At 34.3% G+C, this 22,331-nt stretch overlaps 2 protein-coding genes and 1 non-coding gene across 6 annotated transcripts; 1 reads left to right on the forward strand and 2 right to left on the reverse strand.

Annotated features, from left to right (window-relative positions):
- The first annotated feature begins 4,791 nt into the window (after positions 1-4,791).
- TRNAD-GUC (transfer RNA aspartic acid (anticodon GUC)) lies at positions 4,792-4,863 on the forward strand. Its single transcript has one exon. It is a non-coding gene; the product is annotated as a tRNA-Asp (tRNA).
- Positions 4,864-5,672: 809 nt separating this feature from the next.
- Positions 5,673-12,016, reverse strand: LOC130940796 (pleiotropic drug resistance protein 1-like). The gene is made up of 17 exons (XM_057869035.1): positions 11,388-12,016; positions 10,956-11,289; positions 10,724-10,854; positions 9,931-10,605; positions 9,523-9,839; positions 9,253-9,413; positions 9,022-9,122; positions 8,761-8,911; positions 8,583-8,657; positions 8,365-8,492; positions 7,940-8,272; positions 7,532-7,822; positions 7,351-7,434; positions 7,129-7,262; positions 6,809-7,036; positions 6,286-6,712; positions 5,673-6,194 (listed from the first exon to the last, which is right to left on the reverse strand). The coding sequence occupies exons 1-17, from the start codon at positions 11,829-11,831 to the stop codon at positions 5,931-5,933; spliced, it is 4,278 nt and encodes a 1,425-aa protein (XP_057725018.1). The 5' UTR covers positions 11,832-12,016; the 3' UTR covers positions 5,673-5,930.
- Positions 12,017-15,146: 3,130 nt separating this feature from the next.
- Positions 15,147-22,226, reverse strand: LOC130940887 (pleiotropic drug resistance protein 1-like). 4 transcript variants are annotated; one of them, XM_057869166.1, is made up of 23 exons: positions 21,785-22,226; positions 21,573-21,693; positions 21,371-21,459; positions 21,201-21,285; positions 20,950-21,109; positions 20,769-20,845; positions 20,508-20,564; positions 20,299-20,389; positions 19,925-20,226; positions 19,555-19,836; positions 18,980-19,457; positions 18,779-18,882; positions 18,026-18,182; positions 17,821-17,937; positions 17,578-17,732; positions 17,162-17,494; positions 16,796-17,086; positions 16,639-16,722; positions 16,426-16,559; positions 16,077-16,304; positions 15,817-15,988; positions 15,482-15,736; positions 15,147-15,404 (listed from the first exon to the last, which is right to left on the reverse strand). In XM_057869166.1, exons 1-23 carry the CDS (start codon positions 22,114-22,116, stop codon positions 15,147-15,149), a joined length of 4,362 nt encoding a protein of 1,453 aa, XP_057725149.1. In that variant the 5' UTR covers positions 22,117-22,226. The 4 variants fall into 4 exon arrangements, with proteins under 4 accessions (XP_057725149.1, XP_057725148.1, XP_057725147.1 ...); XM_057869165.1 differs by having other exon boundaries at positions 18,026-18,185; XM_057869164.1 differs by having other exon boundaries at positions 19,925-20,389.
- Between the last annotated feature and the right edge of the window lie 105 nt (positions 22,227-22,331).

Here is a 22,331-nt window from a genome sequence, read left to right on the forward strand (position 1 = left end):
TTTTCTTGAAAAAAAATGAGAGAATTTGTTGCATAAAAAATTATGCGTGAGATTTGTGGAGAGTATGTACTAATCTTTAAGATTTTTCCATCTTTCAATACATAAAAAATAGAAAATACGTTCAGAAGACAGCTACTAAATAAAAAAGACATTATTTCATCTTTAAATCAATTTTATATTTAAACATTTAATTTATTATAAACTGTTTTGACAAAACTCTATTCAAAACCTGAAAAAAAAATTAAAAAACAGTTAAAGGATGAAATTACACACTTTTATTTTTAACATTATTTATATAAATTTTTACATAAAATACTAAATACCTAAATTTTAATAAATTTATTCTAACTATATACATTAAAATACCTAAAGAGTAGTTAAAAAGTATTTAATATATATATATATATTTTGAAGTCCTAGCTAAAGGAAGAAAATTTATGATAACAAAGGGAACAATTCATGATTATTAGTTGTACATACTAAGCCATTATTAAAGTGATGATTAGCATGCATATTATTGTGATTGGATCAAATGAAATCACTGAAAAACCACTTATTAGTGAGTCTTATCATTATAATTAAGTTCTCTTTTGACCGACATTGAATTTTAAATAGCACATATATACATACAAGAGTGATTTGATCAATGAATACTTTATTACTTCCTGAAAATGACATGCACGAAGGAGAGCTTAGTTAATAAGATAGATACACCACTCGCTTTAATTTAATTAGATTTCCACCACTCTCTAGCTAGTTGATAGAAAAGTACACGTTGCATGATTGATTAGCACAAGATGATGATAGTTATCGGCTTACCTTGCAAAAAAAAGTTCTTCTATGAATGCATTGATTACAAATTTTTAATCTCTTCTATTGCTTTGTATATATTTTTGTATATGGAACAATATTATTGAAGTATGTATTAATAACTTGGAGTTTGGATTATTGCAGACAAAGATTGATATGAACAATATTAATTGTTTATTATATATTTTCAAATTGGAGTTAGACACAATAATACTACATGACAACTAAACTACAAATACAAACAGACATAAGGACGTGGAACATGATATTTATATACATAAGCAGATATGCTTAAGACAACATAATATAAAATGTAAGATATATATGTTTGGTAAGAACTGCCAAATACTACTGATTTTTTTTCTTATATATAATTGAAGAGCGAGTGGGTATAATTAACACACGTAGAGATCAAACACAAAAAGCATATTAATTAGTATAGTATTTTCTTTCTTAAAGTGAAGGTGTTTTGTTAATTGATTAAGAGACTAAGGCAAGAAAAAGCTAGGTTCTAGATCTTGAAAGTAAATTATATTATTATTTATATATATATTTTTTATTAATTTAAAATTTTGAGAGAAGTGATTATGATATAATATCAGAGTTTTTATAATAAAAAGATTGAGAATTTGGTTCTTGTTAGACAAAAAAATAGCATAAAATAGATAAAAAAAATTATGTAAAAATTCAAACAAAATAAACAAAAATCTTATTTAAAAAGATATATTAAAAATATTTCTATCAGTTTAAATTTTTTAAAAAAATAATTTCGTGATGATTCAGAATTTGTGACACAAGGTATGGCTTGATACTTGATTAGTTTAGTGAGTGAATCCTAGGGCAGATTTGGAATAGAATATGACCTACCATCATGGGAATTAATGATTGAATTAAGACAGCTAAATCCCAACTTGGAACAAATATATAGTTGGTGACTACTCCGTGAAAAAAATTAGATCAGATGAACGTACCCGTTTAAGTGTGTGGTGAAGTTTTCTTCTTGTGTTTTAATATTGATATATAATCATCAATATATTATTGGGGAAGTACGAGGAATCAATGAAATATTTGTATAATGTGTTTTAGGGAGTATTAGAGATATAATTATTAGTGTTATTTTTTTTCACCAGTTGAAACTTTTGGGATGAGTGGTATCATGACGCTAGATTCGAAATGTCAAGAGTTTGATCCTTAGTGAACCCTAAAATGATACAGGAAGGCATTTTCGTCATTTTAGAGTCAAGAGGCAAAATGGTAATCTTTATTCAAAGATCTGAATATTAGAAGAATTGTACTACGCCAGTCTTGGATATCAAGAAGACCAAGAGTCCGTCTCGACAGCAAGAAGTCCAATAATACTTTTCAAATTCAATGAAAGGCATAATTTATTATTAATTTTCGAATTTTTAGGCATTTATGTTAGTTTATTTTGTTGTTAGAGTTTGTTGGAAGAATTGAATTACTTCTGTCTTTTCAAATTCAATGGAACTATGGAAGACATAATTTATTATTAATTTTCGAATTTTTAAGCATTTATGTTAGTTTATTTTGTTGTTAGAGTTTGTTAGAAGAATTGAATTACTTCTAATTTGTTCAGTAGTATTCAGATTTTTAAATATGACAAGATTACCATTTTACCCCTTTAACTCCAAAATGACGAAAATACTTTCCTAAACATGTATCACAAAATCAGTTTAAACTTTTGGAAAGATGTTTATTATCCTAGTACTCAGATGGTTATTCTAGATAATATAGAGGATGTTCATTTTGTAACTCAATATATAATTCACTGTACACATTGTATAAATAGTCCATTGTATCTTAGTGAGATCCTATATTATAATAATTTATATTACACAAAATGAGTTGATAACTACTATATAGTTTTGAACTGACCCGTTTTAATTGAACTGTGTATGTATGTTTATAAGCTAATTAAGGCCTTTTCCGTTGAAGTGTTTCTGTCAAAAAAATCAGTCGTCGACCAGGATATCATTATCCGAATCAAAATCTTAGTCACATCAACTGTATATATATAGAGATTAATTATTATCAATTTATCATGCATATACGATACTAGTTACTAGTAGCTAGCTAGATTTGTATTAAGATTTTGTGAATGAGACGTTTTACTTACACCAATGTGTAATAATAAGACGAATGCTTTTATATATATCAGACTTTTCAACACACGCATTTCATTCTTATTTCACCTTTTCAAATCATGTTGACGTGTGGATTAAAAGTCCAAATTAAAGTAATCACTTTCTGATCCCACCACACGAGCAACAATTCATAGCAACAAAAATAATAATAAATTATTAAATATAACAAATTGAACCTATGGACGTAGGCCATCTTAATTAATCTTCATTAGGTCAATGTCTTTTCCCGGATTGTGAATGACCACAGTATACATTTAAGATCTAATTAAGATCAGCATTAATTGTTATCTTAATTAATCTTATCAATGAATGTGTGATTGAGAGGTACGTTCCATCGTGGGTCTATGCATGATTTCAAAGAAAATGGTTACTAATTCCAAAATCATATCGTTTTCAATGTTTAGTACCGCACGGACTGGCTCCTAATTGGAAGCAATGGACGCTGTGACTTGTAACTTGTGACCCCTACATAGTAGATTCGGAATTTCTATATGCTAATAATTATTAGGGTTTTAGTTAATAAGAACACTTGCTAAGGTTACTAATGAAAAATTTTATATACAAAAATTACAACACTCAAGTTTTTAAAATTACTACTAATAATTTTAATATCATGCATGTTATATATAATTACTATAGAAATTTTTTTTAGCAAAACCCTTATTATATTCATTCTATTATAATAAGATCATAAGTCATAACTAAATATTATCATTTTTATAATGATAGAAGTAGTCTACTTAAATGTTTTATGGCTAGTTAACAAAATTTTGCTCATGAATTTTCTATAAAATACATGAGATGTAGACATATATAAAACTATGTACACTTAGGTAATTTTTGTTTTGAGGTATTGAGACAGAGACTGAGAAACTGAGACTCAGTATTATGTTTGTTGGTTTAGAGATTGATATTAAAATTTCTCCAAAAAGTAAGGATATAGGGGACTAAAACTTTTAGAGATGAAGACTGAAACTTTAATAACATTTTATACATAAAATATATTCATTTCAATTAATTAATTCAAATTTTATCCTTTGTACAAATTAAATTAAAATTTTATTCTTGTTTCAATTTTTGTCTCACACTTTACACCAAATAGAATACTGAGACTTATTTCAATCTCTGTCTCTTACTCTCAGTCTCTCAGTCTCAATCTTTCCATCTCTTTCTCTCCACCAAACGCTACCTTATGTCACAGAAGTGGTTAATTAATTATACGGTCCATGTGTGTGATTGATAAAGCTAAGCAAACACAATGAATGGTGCAACTATGAAGGTGATTATCAATGCCTGGCAGATTCCCTCATAAAGATTCGACCATAGCTAAAAGATATCACTATGCATTCTATATATGAAGAAAGGCTTGGATACATACGAGAGCAAGAGACAGAGCAACATGGCCTAGGCAATTTCCCTACATACTATACCATAAATGGTGTGGCATATAGTACTTAACTAAAGGTAACCAAATTAATGTACCTAGGTACCAGAATAGGCCCTATGCTGCCTAAGATATCTTCAATCAAAGCTTATAGCAAAAGCCAAAATAATGTTTGATATGGTCAATCAAACAGCACAAACCCCCTCAAATGAAAAACAGGGGAGCAAAATATATATGATATAGCTGTATTTTTTTGCCAATTGTGTAACGGACCATGCAATAAGACTGGAGCCTCATATCTTCAATGGATCCGAATAGGGAACTACAACATGAAAGTGATTGGAATCCTGGGTATCCTATGAAGTTTTTGTTTTTGTTTGTTTTCAAAAGAAATGAAATCTTAATCTTTTGATACGCTACTCTATCAACGAAGTCGTTGTAGTATAGTGGTGAGTATTCCCGCCTGTCACGCGGGTGACCCGGGTTCGATCCCCGGCAACGGCGTTTTTTGCTGTTACATTCATTTCTCTGCTTCTTTTTTGTGCCACACTTTTTTGGTCAATTTATGGACTATAAATAGCCCATTTAGAATAACAAAACCCAATGGAATCTACCCAAAATGGATATTTTTGCATGTTAGGCCTTGATAAGTCTGTTAACAAAATAAAAAATAAAAACAAGAAAGAAGAGAGAGATTAGTTCTGACCAAATCAAAATGAAATAACCCGTAGGATTAATGTAGTCTAGTTTCTCAAGTCCAAAAGAATAATGCAGTGTAATATTTCTTTTGGGCTTTACGCAAAGTTGATTAATCGGAAAAAAAAAACTATAAAAATGAAAAGAATTATTTACCAAAAAAAAATGAAAAGAATTGGTAGACAGAATTTACCAAGAAAGAAAGAAATAAGAGAAATTATTAATGGATGATATTCATTATTGAACAAGATGAACGTGTGTTTCAGGGAAAAGAAATGGATGCAAGTGTGTTAGAATAGCAAATTTTCTTCCCTTGGTTCTCACTTGATTCATGACATTAAAAAATTCCTAAAATTTTCTGCATTTGCATGATCTGCATATGCCTAAACACACGTAGCTGAATTATTATTATTTGGTAGAAGATATTCTTTGTCTTAGCACCGTTTGCGTCTCAGCTTTATCTATTATTAAATGGTTAATTAGTTTGTGAAATGTATTACTGCCAACTGAGCTTGCACTTGCATAGTTGCATGTAGTTTTATGTTATTAACAAAAACATTGTGGATTCAGAATTAACAGGAAAATCAAGCCTTTTCTTATATGGAAGATTGAAATGATTATTCATCAGAACACACTATATCTTTCATTTATAAAGTTAAACTGATAATACAGAACCAAAATCTTATTCATATGCTTGTACATTTATGAAAACATCTCCGAATTTGCACAAGAAGGTGGAAAATAATAATTGCTCCTAAAAGCAAAGTTGGATAAACTACCATAGATACAAATATAACAAGTGTCAACTGAAATTGAAAGGGAAAAAAAAAAAGAAAAGGGAAAAGAAAAAATAATAAAGAATTCTTCAAGTGTCTCTATCTCTTTTGGAAGTTAAAGGCCTTGATTGCAGAAGCAAAGATAAATGCAAAAAGCACAGCAATTCCAGCAACCACAACAGCAGCATATCCTATGAAGTCATGCTTGATTCCAAAATAACTGTGTATGAACTGCCCAACATTCTTGCCGCCTTCATCATACATAGGAGTAGTTATATCTCCAAACTGTGATCCAATCAATCCATAAAGGGACCATGCAACTGGGCAACCCCAATAGTACCACCTCCACCATATAGGTATGCTCTGTCATAACATAACAAAAACAAGTTAAGAAAAATGTTCATAAGCATAATTTTTTAGTTTTGTTCACCAGTTCAAAGTTGTTAATACTTACAGGTCTTGGGACGACAAATCCTGAAAAGAGGTTCCAAATTGCATAGAATGCGGCAGCCACAATGGCAGCAACATGGTGGTTTGGTGTGACAGCAACAGCCATCATTCCATAGAAGGTGAAGTAGCACAATGTGAAGAACATGAAGTATAGATACCAGAAGAACTTCGCAGCTGTCCAGTCAAATTGGAGCATGGCGTAAATTATGAGGCCATAGGTCACGGATTGCGTGAAGAGGTAAGGTATTTCAACTAGTATCTGTGCAAATGCATAGGGTAAGGCAGAGTACATTCCAGCAGCTTTTTCTCTATAGAACACTGTTCTTTCAACGGCTACCACTGGCTGCACCGATGAAGCATTCTGTATTCCAAGGAACAGAACCGCACTATACATTGAACCAACTGCGTTGAACAAGTCTTGCCGTTTCTTGCTGTCAGCAACCACAGGGATTATTAGCTCAAGTGTTCAACAGGGCGGCGAAGAAAATGAGTAAAATTAAAATGGAACGTGTGTTAGTATTGCTTACGTTTTGTCTCCAAGGCCCCAGAACATTGATCCAATCATCAAAGCTATGAAAGTAGTGAAGAAGAACCTCACGGAAGTATATGGTGGATTGCGCCAATAAGATATACGCTGTTTCCATAAGCAAGCTTGGCATTGGACCAAGAATGACTGAGAGAATTGAGTTGGGAAATGAAGATCCTTTGAACCAGGAGCAGGCTGTCCCAGCTCTTGTATAAGTTGCTTGTTTCTCCTGAGAAAGCCATGTAAAATAGTCTAAGCATTTTGGAGCTCAAGAATATTATAAGCATAGATAGACCTCAGCCATATGCATTATTAGCTTACCTATATAGATCAGAGTTTTTGTATAAATCTGTAAAATCAACACCCAAATTGAGTTCTTGTGCTGTTGTTGTAACTTCCAACATCCAAGTTGCTGGGTTATATCCGTCCGTGATTTTACTCACTCCTTCAATGCTCTGGAGAATGGAAAATATTGGAAAATAAGTAATTGCTATTGTGAATCATAGCAGTGAAGTTTAATGTTGAACTTAGGCAGGAACCTACCTCAAAATACTTGATCAAATGACTAGAATGATGACCAAGTGGCCCAACATAGATTTCTTGTCCACCGCGCTTCATTAGGAATAACTAGAATCACATGTAAGCAAGATATGTCAGATTCAAGTCCAACGGAGAGGGGAAAAAATTTATGAAATGCAGATACTTTTATCTTATCACCCTTCACCTCATCAAAAGCTTCAAATATGTCAATGCTAGGTTGATGAATGGTGCACACAACAGTTCTTCCTGTGTCCACTGTGTTCCTGACAGTTCTCATAACAATTGCAGCAGCTCTTGCATCTAACCCAGAAGTCGGCTCATCCATGAAAATTATGGAGGGATTAGCCACCAATTCGACTGCAATAGTTAGCCTCTTGCGCTGTTCGGTTGAGAGACCACTCACACCAGGCAAACCAACTAGTGAGTTCCTCAATGAGGTTAGCTCCACAAGATCCATGACTTCCTCAATGAACATCTGTAACCATTTGCCAAAAAGTTTTAAGCAATTAGTATCTAAAACGTGATGAGTAGTTTGTCATAATAAACATCTTAGATTTTAGCCATAGTGGTGTGTAATGCAGCAGTTACAAACCTTTCTAGTTTTGGAATCAACACTTGAAGATAAACGGAGCCATGCAGAGTAGAGCAAGGACTCATAGACTGTAACATGAGGTGAATGGATATCATTCTGTTCACAGTAACCCGAGACTCGAGCAAATGTTTCTTGCTTCTTAGGGTATCCAGAAACTTTTATGCTTCCTTCAATATATCCACCAGTTTTTCTACCAGCAAGAACATCCATCAAGGTAGTTTTACCGGCTCCACTTACACCCATAAGAGCAGTGAGAACACCAGGCCTGAATGCACCACTAACACCCTTCAGAAGCACCAACTTGTCCTCTTGTACACCTTGTTCTTTCATTTCCTGAAAGTTGAAATCAAGAGTAATGATTTCATTTGCTTTCTGATAAAGAAAAGTAGCTAAATATAGAAACAGTGTTAGTGAATGTGACTTACCTGTGGCATGTCAACAGAGTATACGACTTCATCAAAGGTGATAGCATATGGTTCAAAGGGAAGAACCATTCCCTTTTTCTTTCCATGGCTTGACTCCACAACAGCATCTTCTGCTGATCTTGAATTTTCTGCATGAAAAAATATACATAAAAAATGAGCATCTAAAGGTGGTATCTTGTGATTAAGAGTTCATGAGTGATACGAACAAGATTACTCACCTATGCGTGGCAATTCAACCTCTTGTGCATCATCTTCAGATTCTTCAGTTATTGTAGGCTGTGGCTTATCAAATGCTGCACATTGAAGAAATAGTTATCAGTAACGAATTTGTTGCATATATAAGAGTCTTGAATTGAACCACAATCACTAATGAATGATCTGATAAAAAATACTCACGGCCAAGGATACTAAGAGCAGCCGCAAACACTCCATTGAAAAGGAACACATATCCAACCAAGGCTCCAAGGCTTAACCAATACCAATATGAGTCTGTGAAGAATCCACGACTCTCGAGAAAAGTAACTCCAAAGTTGGGGTTGGAGCTTTTCTGAAAATTGGAAAGAGCAAAATAAGTTAGTTAGGATTAGGCCTGCATGTTGTGGATATAATAAATAATAATTATATAGATTCCAAAAGTTGCAAGTTTCATGAAATTACATTCCAATTGTGGCCACGAAATTCATTGACCATTAGACCAGTTTGTCCATACATCAAAGGTGAACACCAGTAACCCCAAATCCACCAATCCTTGATATTCTCTGTTTCAATCACAAAGAAATGAAAATGCAACAAACATGAGATCATAAGGTTGAATCAATGCAGCATGTTTTGCTTTTGTGTTACACATCAAACATGTGGGTGTGCATTGTAAAACTAAATTCTACTTACTTCTTGACAGAAGGAAGCCACCCAATGAAAGAAACGCAAGAATTGCAAAGGAACCAAATGTGTTGGCAACAATCATGTTTCTACCAAGTGCTGCAATAGAACGGAATAATGCAGAAGCCATTTGGTGGACGAATAACAGCAAAAGATACTGCTTGAAAAGCCTGCAAAAAAAAAAAAAAAAATCAAGACCTCGCATCAGATTTTACTTCTCTCAACTCTCAAAGAGTTTAAGCTGTTTGGTAAAAACATTTATATGATTTTATATCTTACCTGCCGACATTAGGATCAAATCCAATGACATAATAGGTGAGGAAAACCCAAACTGCAACTTCCACAATTGTGACAGGAATCTTGAGAATCCATGAAGGAATAGCATATGCCCATGAGGGATAAAACAGAAGATCCCTTTGCTTGTAGAAAACAGGAAGCTTAGCAATGGACATGGAAATTTCAGCCATTCCATTGAACATGATTGTGATCAATGTGAAAAATAGGGCACCGGCATAAACACCAGCATCATCCTGGTTTCGGTGATGCATCTTAGTTCTAAAAAACAGTGTCATTGCTATCAATGCCATGATGGTTAGCTGCAAAGAAACAAAAAAGTTTTTGAGTATCAGAAAAGAATGAAAATGGAAACGTAAATGCGGAATTTGGCCATGTAGAAGAAAAACAAACCTGAACAAGCTTGAAGACATAAACAAAAGAGTTCCTCTTCATAAGAAGATACTCTCTTGCGAAGTTAGCCTTCAAGAGTTCCTTCTTGTTGAGACCATACTTCTTAGTGGTTAATGCAGCTGGATGGCTCTTAGACTTGTCAAATGGAACTGCAATCTCTTCATTAAGTTTCCTTCCAACGTGGAATGACTGAAAGGCTTCAGCAAACTGAGTAACCGTCACGAATCGATAAGGCTCATCCCTGCGAGACCAATACTGTGCTTGATCCTTCTTTGAAGTCACTTCTTGAAGGAAGTCAGCAACACCTTTCCTCTCTGGACACCTGAATCCCATGGACTCAAAGAAGTCCAGCACGTATTCGCGGGCTCCATGGTACACAACTTGCCCATCGGAGATCAAGATGATGTCATCAAACAGTTCATAAGTCTCTGGTGCTGGCTGCAGCAAAGATATAACCGCCGTTCCATTCATAATGTGAACATACTGCCTCAGAGAGCTCACAATCTGGAAAGTTGTGGAACTGTCCAACCCTGTTGATATTTCATCCATGAACAGAGCATTTGTTGGTCCAACCAACATTTCTCCGGTGGTAACACGCTTCCTTTGTCCACCGGAGATTCCACGCAGCATTTCATCCCCTACCATAGTATCAGCACATATATCCAGTCCCAAGATCTGCAAAATTCAACAACATATAACTAAATTTCTATCTATAACAAGGATGAACATCCAGAGACACATGAATAGTTATATATCGAACACTACTAATTAGTAATAACTAACTAGTAACTACCTTGAGTGTGTAATCAGTTGCTATGCTTGATTCCTGGCCTGCAGTGGAAACCGCCTTCATGTAAACATCAATATCAGGGTCAGGCTTGATGTTTGCTGCTTTCTCTCTTCTAGCCAACTCAGATAACATATCTGTGGATTCAGAAAGAAAAATTAGGGTTAGGTTATACTACAATTATGATTTTGAGGAACAAATATGAGAAGAAGCTAAGGAGTAAGGAGTAAGGACTAACCATAACGAGATCCAACTCCTTGAACCCTTGCAGAGAAAGCCAAGGTTTCCCTGACAGTCATCTCTCCAATATGAACATCATGCTGGCTGATGTAAGCAGCAGTTCTTTGAGGCACAAACTCATTCATTTCATGTCCATTGTAAGTCACTTTTCCAGATACCTGAAGACCCTTATCAAGCTTGCCAGACAAGGCTAGAAGCAGTGTGGTCTTTCCAGAACCTGGAGGACCTAGAAGCAGTGTCATCCTTTGAGGCTTCACAATTCCGCTAACATTCTTGAGAATAGTAACGTGTTTCTTTTTGCTTGGGAGAACATGAATAATGTTCAAGAATCCCTGCAAATAAAATCAAAGAAGAAGCGAGATCAGACTAGCTGCAAAAGAGAGTAATGATGAGTAACATTTTTTGTTAATGGATTAATTAATTTAATTACCTCAACAACGTTGAAAACAGAGTTGATGAAAGAAGGCAAAGCTCTGCTTCCAACAAAGGCCTCAGCATCGATGTTGAGATGTTCATAACGAACTTCAACGGTGGGAATCTCTAGGCCAACCCTATCGATACGCTGCTTGAGTTTCCTGAGGAACTTCTCGTTGTCCTCTTCGGCAACCTTGACCAGCCTCTCTAGAAGCTTCTGCCTCTCTTGGTAACCGAGATCGGTGACGTCGACTTCGCTGGCGGGGCCTTGTGAGGCCGTTAACAAACCTTTCCTGAGGCGGTTGTAGGTTGGAAGTTTTTCAAGCGCAGCCCACTTGAGAGCTTCTTCATCATTCTCTTCACGAGAGGACCGAGAGAACACTTCAACTCCGCTGTTCCTCCACACCGATGAGCTTCTTCTTAAACTATTACTCGCTCTGTATATATCAGTTCCCTCCATTATTGTTTCTGTTAAAGAAACAACAACAGCAAATTTAACTTCTTCTTCCTCTTCTTCAAGTAGATTATATTGTTCTGTTTGTGATTGAGTGCCAAATGTTAAATAGTTCTTCTTCTGTTTGCACGTAGATTAATGTTTGAAAAAGAAGAAGCTAAAGAATGAAAAAATATTGAGAGAATGGTTTTGAGATGAAAAAGATCTCGATGTATTTATACGTTAGAAGAAGAGTGTTGTTAAGACATCAAAAACTGGCGGCGACTGAAAAGTCAGACGTTGAATTGGTAATAACTTAAAAATTAGTTGTCATTGGCAATACAAAATAGTAGAATTTAATTAACTCGAGTATGAAAGAAAAAAGGTAGGAATAAAATAACTTGGGTTGCGTGGGAACGTTAGGGAGAAAGTTCCATTATTGTGGCATATGGTCAATTGTCAAAGATATATGAAATGGGAACTTTCCTGGTTACTTAGTTCATCAATTCATTCATCTAGAAATAGTATTTACTATTATTCATTACTTACTAGCCCTAGAATGAATGTCTCATGTAGATGTAAAACTGTATTTTCATTTCTACTGTAACCACTGAAGCAGATACAGTGAATTAACGAAGAAGACAGGGTAAATATTAATCAAACTCCGGAGACATTAATATAGGGTGAAAACTCCAGTAAAGTTGACTTCACGTGAAGTTGATATCTAAGAGCCGTTAGATGAAAATTTAGTTAAATCAGTTAAATCATCTAACAGCTCTCAAGTATCAACTTTACGTGTGAAGTCGACTGCACCTAAGTTTCTACCTTAATATAATCAACTTAAAATTTTTAAAAAATAAATTTAATTAAAATTTTTTAAAAATCAATTTAAAAAATAAATAATTTTTCATGGACAAAATCAACTATTTATTTTTACTATAGATATTTTAAAGGTGGGAGAAAAGAGAGGGGGAATGTTGATTATTATATTATAATATTATATTGTATCATATTATATTATAATTGAATTAAAACGAGGCGGCTAAGGAAGTCATTCATGTATGATGTATGGATGAAGATTGGAGTGGTAGTCACAAAAAATAAAAGACCATTCAAATGAGAAAACGTTAGGAGGTTGACCGGGGTAGTCACTAGTCAAGAATCCAACCATTCAGGAAACAGTCGCAATTTTTTTTTTTTTTATAAAAAATATCAAACTATCATCAATTTTTTTTTTGCACTTTAGATTTTTGGTGACTATATTCACTTTAGATTTAAATTAATATCAACTAATTATTTGTTTTTTCTATTAAAAATATTGGTGTTAGTATTCAGATTATTTAATGCAAAGTTCCATGTAATGATGTAATAACCGATTGAATATGAATTAGAGTGGGTGTCCATAAAAAAAAGTCACAACTCACAGGAATCCTGGGATATGGCATATGATGTGAATCAGTAATAATCGTTAAATTAGTTATTAAATAATATAAAAAAGTAACACATGTGTAAAGATGTTAATTAGTTATTAGATACTATCTTATCTTGGAAGTCATATATGATCAGCAAGGACGCCATCCTTCGTTTAATGGAGCTTCAACTGACCCCATCAACACGCATCTTTCATCTTTGGCTTCTAGATGCCTAGATTTACATAATTTATTCTTTACAGCTTTTTTTTTTGTTTACTCAAATAGTAACCTCTAACTCGACAGGTTAAAAATAAATCTGTCGTGGATCTGAGCTCCATTTAAGGGTCTGCTGCTGGTCAATGGATTGCTGCATGCACAAGACATAGTTCGAACTCCCAATACTTACTTAAACGGACGAGTGAGCTGACCACTCGACCAACCATACTTTATTTTTTACGCTTTTATCTCCCCAAACACATACTGTTAAAGAAATGTGTGATTTACTATGCAACTTTAGTTTCAATTATTAGAGTATAATTTGCAAAAGCTAGCAACTTGCGCAACTTGAGTAAAACAGGCTCAAAGCCTTTAATTATTTTTTGAGAGTTTAGTACAATAATAATCGTGATGAGATTAATTAATCAAGATAAGCGGTAATTATGGGAGAAAAAAGGGATCTAAATTGACGTGCCTTTTGTTGTTTACGAATGAGGCCAATATTGGTTGGCTTTCAATTCCAACTACATTAATAAGGATAGGGTGTGTCGTTGAATCTATTAAATATTGACCCAATGGAATATTACATATATAGCCAATAATTAATATTTATATTTCATATGGTCTTGGGCTTCTAGATAAGACCAAAGCAAAGCAATGCAGCCCTCAGTACAGTATTATTAGATATTAACATGTAGCCTATCAATTTTGATGCTTTGGCTTATTTTATTAGATATTATTATGATTGTTAATTAAATTATTATAGTCTAAGGTCTGGACGTTGAGAGTGTGTACGTAAAAAACAATAAACAAATTCAATCAATGTTGGTCTGCTTTCTCATGCCATGACTCGCTGGCCCTACCATCCCTAATATTTTTGATAAATATCCTTCTAGATGGTTGATTTTCTTTCTTTCTTTTCTTTTTTTAATATACAAATATAAATTCATTTTATTATTCTTTCTTCATGTGTTTGATTTTGTCACATCTCAACAAAGTAATATTCTAAATAAGTTTTTTAAAGAAAATTTTAGTTTTTAATTAACTTAATTTTAAATTTTTTATTTTATTAAATAAATTAATTTTCACATCAAATTAACTTTTTACGTGATTATTTGTCCCAAATTTTTAGGAATGAATGACTGATTTGTAATAAAACAAAAAATAAAAAATGAACTTGATGATAAAAAAATTATTAAGAATTATGATTTACAACTAAATATTTGTAAAAAAATAAGTTTCTTTTCTATAAAATATTTTTATAAAATAACAACACAATTATTTGGCCCAAATTTTTAGGGATGAATGACTGATTTGTAATAAAACCAAAAATTAAAAATTAATTTGATGATAAAAAAATGGTAAAAACTCAGGTACAGTTCACTTCACGTGAAATTGATAACTGAGAACTGTTAGATGATTTGACTGATTTGACTAAATTTTTATCTAACAGCTCTCAACTATCAAATTCACGTGAAGTCAACTCCACCTGATTTCACCTAAAAAAATTATTAAGAATTACGACTTACAACTAAATATTTGTAAAGAATAAGTTTCTTTTCTATAAATATTTCAGTCTTCGGTTTCCAAATTAAAGTACAGAGGGAAAGTACTAAGAGTTAAAACTGTACCTCCTTGAATATAAAACTAAACAAGTCTTTTATTTATACAATGTTTGACTTGAAACTTGAAAGCATGTATTCTAATTTCTATTCTATCTCTTTTGGAAATTGAAGAGTTTCACAGAAACAGCAAAGATAATAGCAAAGAGCACAGCAAAAGCAACAACCAGAATTGCAGCAATTCCTACAAAATCATTTCTATAACCAAAGTATCTCTTCAGAAACTCTTCCACTGTCTCATTTGACTCAATTTTACTTGTTATGTCTCCAAATTGAGATGCAACCAATCCATATAAGCTCCAAGAAACTGGACATGCCCAATAGTACCATCTCCACCACACAGCAATGTTCTGCCATAAAAAACAGAACACCATTAGTATGTACATAATTTCCTAACATGGAATTGTTCATTGCATTTTGTACTTACTGGTCTTGGGACAACAAATCCTGAGAAGAGATTCCAAATTGCATAGAATGCACTAGCCACAATTGAAGCAACATGTTGGTTTGGTGTTATGGCCACAGCCATCATGCCATAGAAGGTGAAGTATAGAAATGTGAAGTACATGAAGAAGAGATACCAAAAGAATTTGGATGCAACCCAATCAAATCCAATCATTGCATAAACTATGAGGCCATATGTTACAGCTTGTGCAAGAATATATGGTAGCTCTATTAGAACCTGGAGTGAAACAAAATGGATCAGGTTACATTAATTAGTACTCTTAACTCTTTAACTTCCCAAAAGATTAATCAAGTTACCTGTGCAAATGCATAGGGGAAGGCCGAATACATTCCGGCCGCCCTTTCTCTATAAAAGACGGTTCTTTCTATGGCAACCACTGGCTGAACAGAAGAAGCATTCTGGACTCCAAGGAAGATAACAGCATTGTACATTGAACCTATAGCATTAAACAGATCCTGTTTTCTTGTCCTACAAGTTAACTCAAAGGGGGTCAAATTTCTTGTCCTACAAATTTCTTGACCTTAATTCAGACTATTTAATCAATATAATAACTCACTTTTTGGATCCAAGATCCCAGAACATGGTTCCAAACATCAAAGCTACAAATGTAGTGAACAGATATCTCACTGCTGTATATGGAGGATTGCGCCAATATGACCAATGTTGTTTCCACAAACAAGCCATACATTGGATGAAAAATGGTTGTGCATATTGAGTAGGAAAGTGAAGCTCCTTGGAACCAGGATCAGGCTTGCTCAATTCTGCTACAAGATCTTTATTTTTCCTAAGGTATATATAGGCAAAATTTTTCAGCATAAGAAGTTAAGAACACAGGTTTTATAATAACATTAAGGAATATCGAAGTTGTTTAGTAGAAAAATGAGTAAGATTACAAAGTATATTACCTATAAAGTTCTGAATTTTTATATATATCAGCAAAGTCAACATTTAAATCCATTTCTCGTGCTGGAGTTGTGATTTCCAACATCCAAGTTGCAGGGTTACATCCATCTCCGATCTTATTGACCCCTTTAACAGACTAATTAAAAGTAAAATTTATAAGCAGTTAAATAATTGTCTTTTTTGATGATCTTTGAGCTTTTTGAGACAAATCATACCTCAAAATAGTTGATGAGTTGGTAAGAATGACGGCCTAATGGGCCGACATAAATTTCTTGCCCTCCACGCTTTAACAGGAAAAGCTGCAAGAAAATTTGAAAAAATGTAGCATCTTGTTTTGTTGAACATGATTATATCTCAAATTTCAAGTCTCACCTCATCAAAAGATTCAAATATGTCAATGCTTGGTTGATGGATTGTACAAACAACAGTCCTTCCTGTGTCAACTGTGTTTCTAACTGTTCTCATAACAATAGCAGCAGCTCTAGCATCTAAACCAGAAGTAGGTTCATCCATGAAAATTATGGAGGGATTAGCCACCAATTCAACTGCTATAGTTAACCTCTTTCGTTGTTCGGTAGAGAGGCCACTCACACCAGGCAAACCAACCAAAGATTCCCTAAGAAAGTTCAACTCTACAAGCTCCATGACTTCCTCAATGAACATCTATAACAATTCATTAGTAAATATAATTATATAACTATTAACTAACTCTTAGGCTTGTGTGATACAAGTGCTAACCTTTCTTGTTTCATGATTTATTTCGGGTGATAAGCGCAGCCATGCTGAGTAAAGTAAGGATTCATAGACAGTAACATGAGGAGAATGGATATCATTCTGTTCACAGTAACCGGATATTCGAGCAAATGTTTCTTGCTTCTTAAGGTAGCCTGAGATTGTAATAGTCCCCTCAATATAACCCCCGGTCTTCCTTCCAGCCAGCACATCCATCAAAGTTGTTTTTCCAGCTCCACTTACACCCATCAAAGCTGTGAGAACACCTGGCCTGAATGCGCCGCTAACGCCTTTCAGAAGGACCAATTTCTCTTCAATCACACCCTGACTCTTCATTTCCTGCATTGTAGAACAAACCAGACTTTAAGACAACGTGTATTTTGAGTTCTTTAGTCCAATATCTACACTGAAAATTTAGTGACCTGTGGCATGTCCACTGAATATGTGATTTCATCAAAGATGAGAGAATGTGGTTCAAATGGAAGAACCATTCCTCTTTTTCTCTTGTCAACTGCAGCCTCTGGCCTAATTGATGCAGACCTTGAAGTTGAAGATATAGTTTCTGTTCTGTTGTCACCTGCACAATAATTGAAAGCTTTTTACAGATTCCAAAAGACTTGATAAGAATTATGATGAAATCCACATACATATGCATGTATACTCACCTATCTTGATCTTGCTACTAGGTGCAGTGCTTCCTCTGAGTGGCAATTCAAGGCCTTCTTGATCATACTTGTTTCCAAGAGATTCTTCTGAGATGATAGCTTGCGGCTTCTTCAAGGCTGCAGAATCATTAGAATAGAATATATATAACAAAGTTATAGTAATCATTTTGTGCAACAAGATTAAAGCATTGAGGAAGATACTGACGGTTGAGATAAGTGAGAGCGAGAGTGAAGGTGATGTTCAACAGAATAATGAATCCAAACAATGCCACAACCCCAATCCAATACCAGTATGCATGCTTGAAGAATCCACGTGATTTCAGAATCTCAACTCCAAGTGGATCAGTTGAGTTTGGAAGAGCCTGCTTAAGAAAACACATTGCATGTGTGAGATTTATTTTCAAAATATGTGAAAAGCTATTTTGAAGAGTTGTGACTTAATCAAAAGTTATGCTTGTGAAAAGGTTGCAACTATTTGAATAGTTATGTCTGTTGAAAGGTTGTAACTATTTGAAAAGTTGTGTCTGTTGAGTACGTCCCTCGTTTTCATTATTGCTAGACAATCCATCTCAACACTTTCTTTACGCAAAAGAAAGAATAGAGAATATTATTCGGTAAATTATCATTTAGTGTAAGGCTTTGACTGTGTGAGTGCATAAACAAGTCAAGTGTTCTTTATTGTATCCTACAGGAAATTCGTCAGTAACTTATTTTGCACACCATTGTATATTGGTGGAGGCGAATTAAGCCTCAAGAAAAGTGTGTGTAACACACGCCTTGAAGAATTGCGCTATTTGATTCACTATCTCTTTCTCTCGTAACTCAAAATCTTTAGGCTTAATTATTCACCAATAAAACAAAAATGGCCGCTGCATCAATTAAGGAGATGACGTCGAATTTAGTAGCTATTCTATAGTCACATAGACATCATTTGTAGTTCAATAATTCAGGAACTTACATGGTTCCAACTCTTGCTAAGGAACTCATTCACCATTATAGCATTCTGCTCATACATTATAGGTGAGATCCAGTAACCCCATATCCACCATTTCTTGATATCCTCTGTGTTATTAAGGGACAAAACAAAAAGCAAACCATTTTGAGTGAAATCAACTCTTTATATGATAATGAATAGTTTGCACTTTGCAGATTGATGTACCTCTTGACAAGATGAATCCACCCAAAGTCAGAAGAGTGACTATTGCAAATGAACCAAATGTGTTGGCAACAATCATGTTCCTACCAATTGCTGCAATGGAACGAAATAGAGCAGAAGCCATTTGGCCAAGTAGGAACAACAGAAGATACTGCTTCAAGAATCTGCATATATTTGGGTCAAATCCAATAACATAGTAGGTGAGTGATACCCAAACAACAACTTCAACCAATGTGACAGGGATTTTAAGGATCCAACTGGGAATAGCATAGGCCCATGCAGGGTAAAATAGATGATCACGTTGCTTGTAAAAAATTGGAAGCTTCCCAATAGTCATGGAGATATCAGCCATCCCATTAAACAAGATCATTACTACAGTGAAGAAAAGTGCTCCGGTGTAAACTCCACCATGATCCACTGAATCGTGATGCATCTCAGTTCTAAGGAATACTGTCATTGTAATCACAGCCATTGCTGCAAGCTAATGGCAAGAAGAAGAAAAACAAGAGGTGAAACTCAATGAATGAATGAATCAATCAATCAAACACAGCAACATTTTAAGGCTTTGTAAGACCAACCAGAGATATCTTGAAGATGTAAACAAATGAGTTCCTCTTCATAAGAAGATACTCTCTTGAGAAGTTAGCTTTCAGAAGCTCCTTTTTGCTAACTCCATACTTGTCAGTTGTTAATGCAGCAGGGTGATTCTTTGTCTTATCAAATGGAACTGCTAACTCATCTTCAATTTTCCTTCCTACATGGAAGCTTTTAAATGCCTCAGCAAATTCATTAGCTGTTACAAAACTATATGTCTTCTCCTTGTGCATCCAATACTGTTCCTGATCCTTTCTAGAAGTTACCTGCAGGAATAGATAGATACATATATTTCCACATATCTTATTCAAAATTTCATAATTAAGTATGGAAGGAATATAAAGATTGGCCTACTTCTTGAAGGAAGTCTGCTATGCCTTTCCTCTCAGGGCATTTGAATCCCATGGACTCGAAAAATTCGAGGACAAGCTCTCGGGGTCCATGGTAGACAATTTGACCATCTGAGAGGAGGATAATGTCATCAAAAAGCTCATATGTCTCTGGCTCTGGTTGCAGTAAGGCTATAACTGCAGTTCCCTTTAGAATATGAACAATTTGTCTAAGGCATTTCATAATTTGAACAGTTGTGGAGCTGTCTAGCCCAGTAGATATGCCATCCATGAACAACGCTTTCGCCGGCCCAACCAACATCTCCCCTGCAAATAATGCACATAAAAGTTGAAACAGAATTACACACAAAATTGATGGACTAAGAGTTTGAACACTACCTGTTGTAACACGCTTTCTTTGTCCTCCGGATATACCACGCAACATTTCATCCCCTACTAGAGTATCAGCACATATTTCTAAATCTAAGATCTGTAAATCACAAATTAGATAAATAGTAGAAACCATAAAGACAGTATTTGTGTTTTTGATGATGCAATATTGTGAGAAATCAGAACTCAGAACTACTTGAAGTAGTTGAAGATGTCACCTTTAGTATATATTCTGTTATCATCTGGTTTGCTTCCTGGCCTTCAGATGCTGTTGCCTAGTATTATTAGAAAGCCAATAAGATCAAAAGGTTGTGTATCAATCAAAATTAATGGTTTAACTGAACTTAGGAGGGAAGAGTATGGTTAAGGTGGTAATGTATAATAGAATCAATTGCTGAAGTTCATTTCTAGAGAAATAGTAATGCTTGCTAAGTTGCTATGCAGATTTTCTAGTGGATCATGGAGTTAGTTTCTTTCACCTTCATGTATATATCGATATCTCGGTCGGGTTTAATTTTTGCTGCTATCTCTCTTCTTGATAGTTCAGAAAGCAAGTCTGCACATAGCAAAATGTAATTATAAGTCATGCTTAGACTACAGTTTACAGATTTGGAAGCTATCTTCTTCAACAAGAACAATTTAAGGTAAAATTTGACTAACCGAATCTTGAACCAACCCCTTGACACCTTGCTGAGAAAGCCAAGGTTTCCCTCACAGTCATTTCTCCAATATGAACATCATTCTGGCTAATGTATGCTGCAGTTCTTTGAGGTACAAACTCATTCATCTCATGACCATTATAGGTAACTCTGCCACTAACCTACAGCATATTTATCAGCAAAAAATGGATATAAGTGATTTGATTTGATTAGATTATATGATTGATGCATAAATGAAAGAAGCACTTTAACCTTAAGATCTTGACCAAGCTTTCCTGCCAGAGCCAAAAGGAGTGTGGTTTTTCCAGAACTTGGAGGGCCTAAAAGCAATGTCATCCTGAAAATGAAAACAAAATGTAATGGTGAATAGGAAGATGAATAAAGTTTGAGCTTCAGGATTTCAATTAGTCATATCTTCTTACCTACAAGGTCTTACAATTCCACTAACATCTTTAAGGATGGTGACTTGCTTCTTTTTGCTTGAAAGGATATGAAGATAATTCAAATAACTCTGGAAGATTAAAAATTTCAGAATAAGTACAAATCTTACACAAACTAAAACCAACAACAATCTTGATTGAAGCATCAAAGGAAAGAGAGATTTAGAAATCACACGTGGTTTACCTCAACTATATTAACAATGAAGTTAAAAAACGTGGGTAAGGCTCTGCTGCCAACATGAGCTTCTGCCTCAACATTTAGATGCTCAAACCTGGCTTCAATTGTTGGAATATGGATTCCAACTCTAGAAAATATTCAAAGGAAAGTTATGCAATTTAAAACTGTTAAAGAAAATAAAAGAGAAGACAATCTTTAACAATGGATATTATATATACCTATCAATTCTTTCCCTCAACTTCAACAGAAACTTCTCATTATCCTCTTCAGCAGCACCTACCAACCTTTGCAACACTTTCTTTCTTTCAAGTGTTCCAATATGAGTGACATCAATCTCACTCACCTCACCATTGGATGCAGTTAACAAGCCTCTCTTTAAACGATTGTAAGTAGGGAGTTTCTCAAGTGCAGCCCATTTGAGAGCTTCATCATCATCCACTACTTCATGTGAAGACTTAGAGAAAATAGTGTCCTTTGCACTGTTTCTCCAAATTGAAGAACTGCTTGCTCTTAAGCTGCTTGCAGCTTTATACAGATCACCACTTTCCATTCTCTAAGAAATAAAATTGCTCAGACTCACTTAATTAATCTACTTATCTTTTAATAATGGTCTAGTTTATCCATGCTACTATTATTTCAAACTTTGATCTAAACCAAAGAATGGTATTATCACTTAAAGAGCAAGGAGTGTGAAATTCAGAACTGAAATTTATAGAATAAATGGAGGGTGATTCCTGTAGCATGATAGTGTTGAAAGTATTTACC

The sequence above is a fragment of the Arachis stenosperma genome, chromosome 7 (assembly GCF_014773155.1).
Source record: "Arachis stenosperma cultivar V10309 chromosome 7, arast.V10309.gnm1.PFL2, whole genome shotgun sequence".
NCBI lineage: Eukaryota > Viridiplantae > Streptophyta > Magnoliopsida > Fabales > Fabaceae > Arachis > Arachis stenosperma.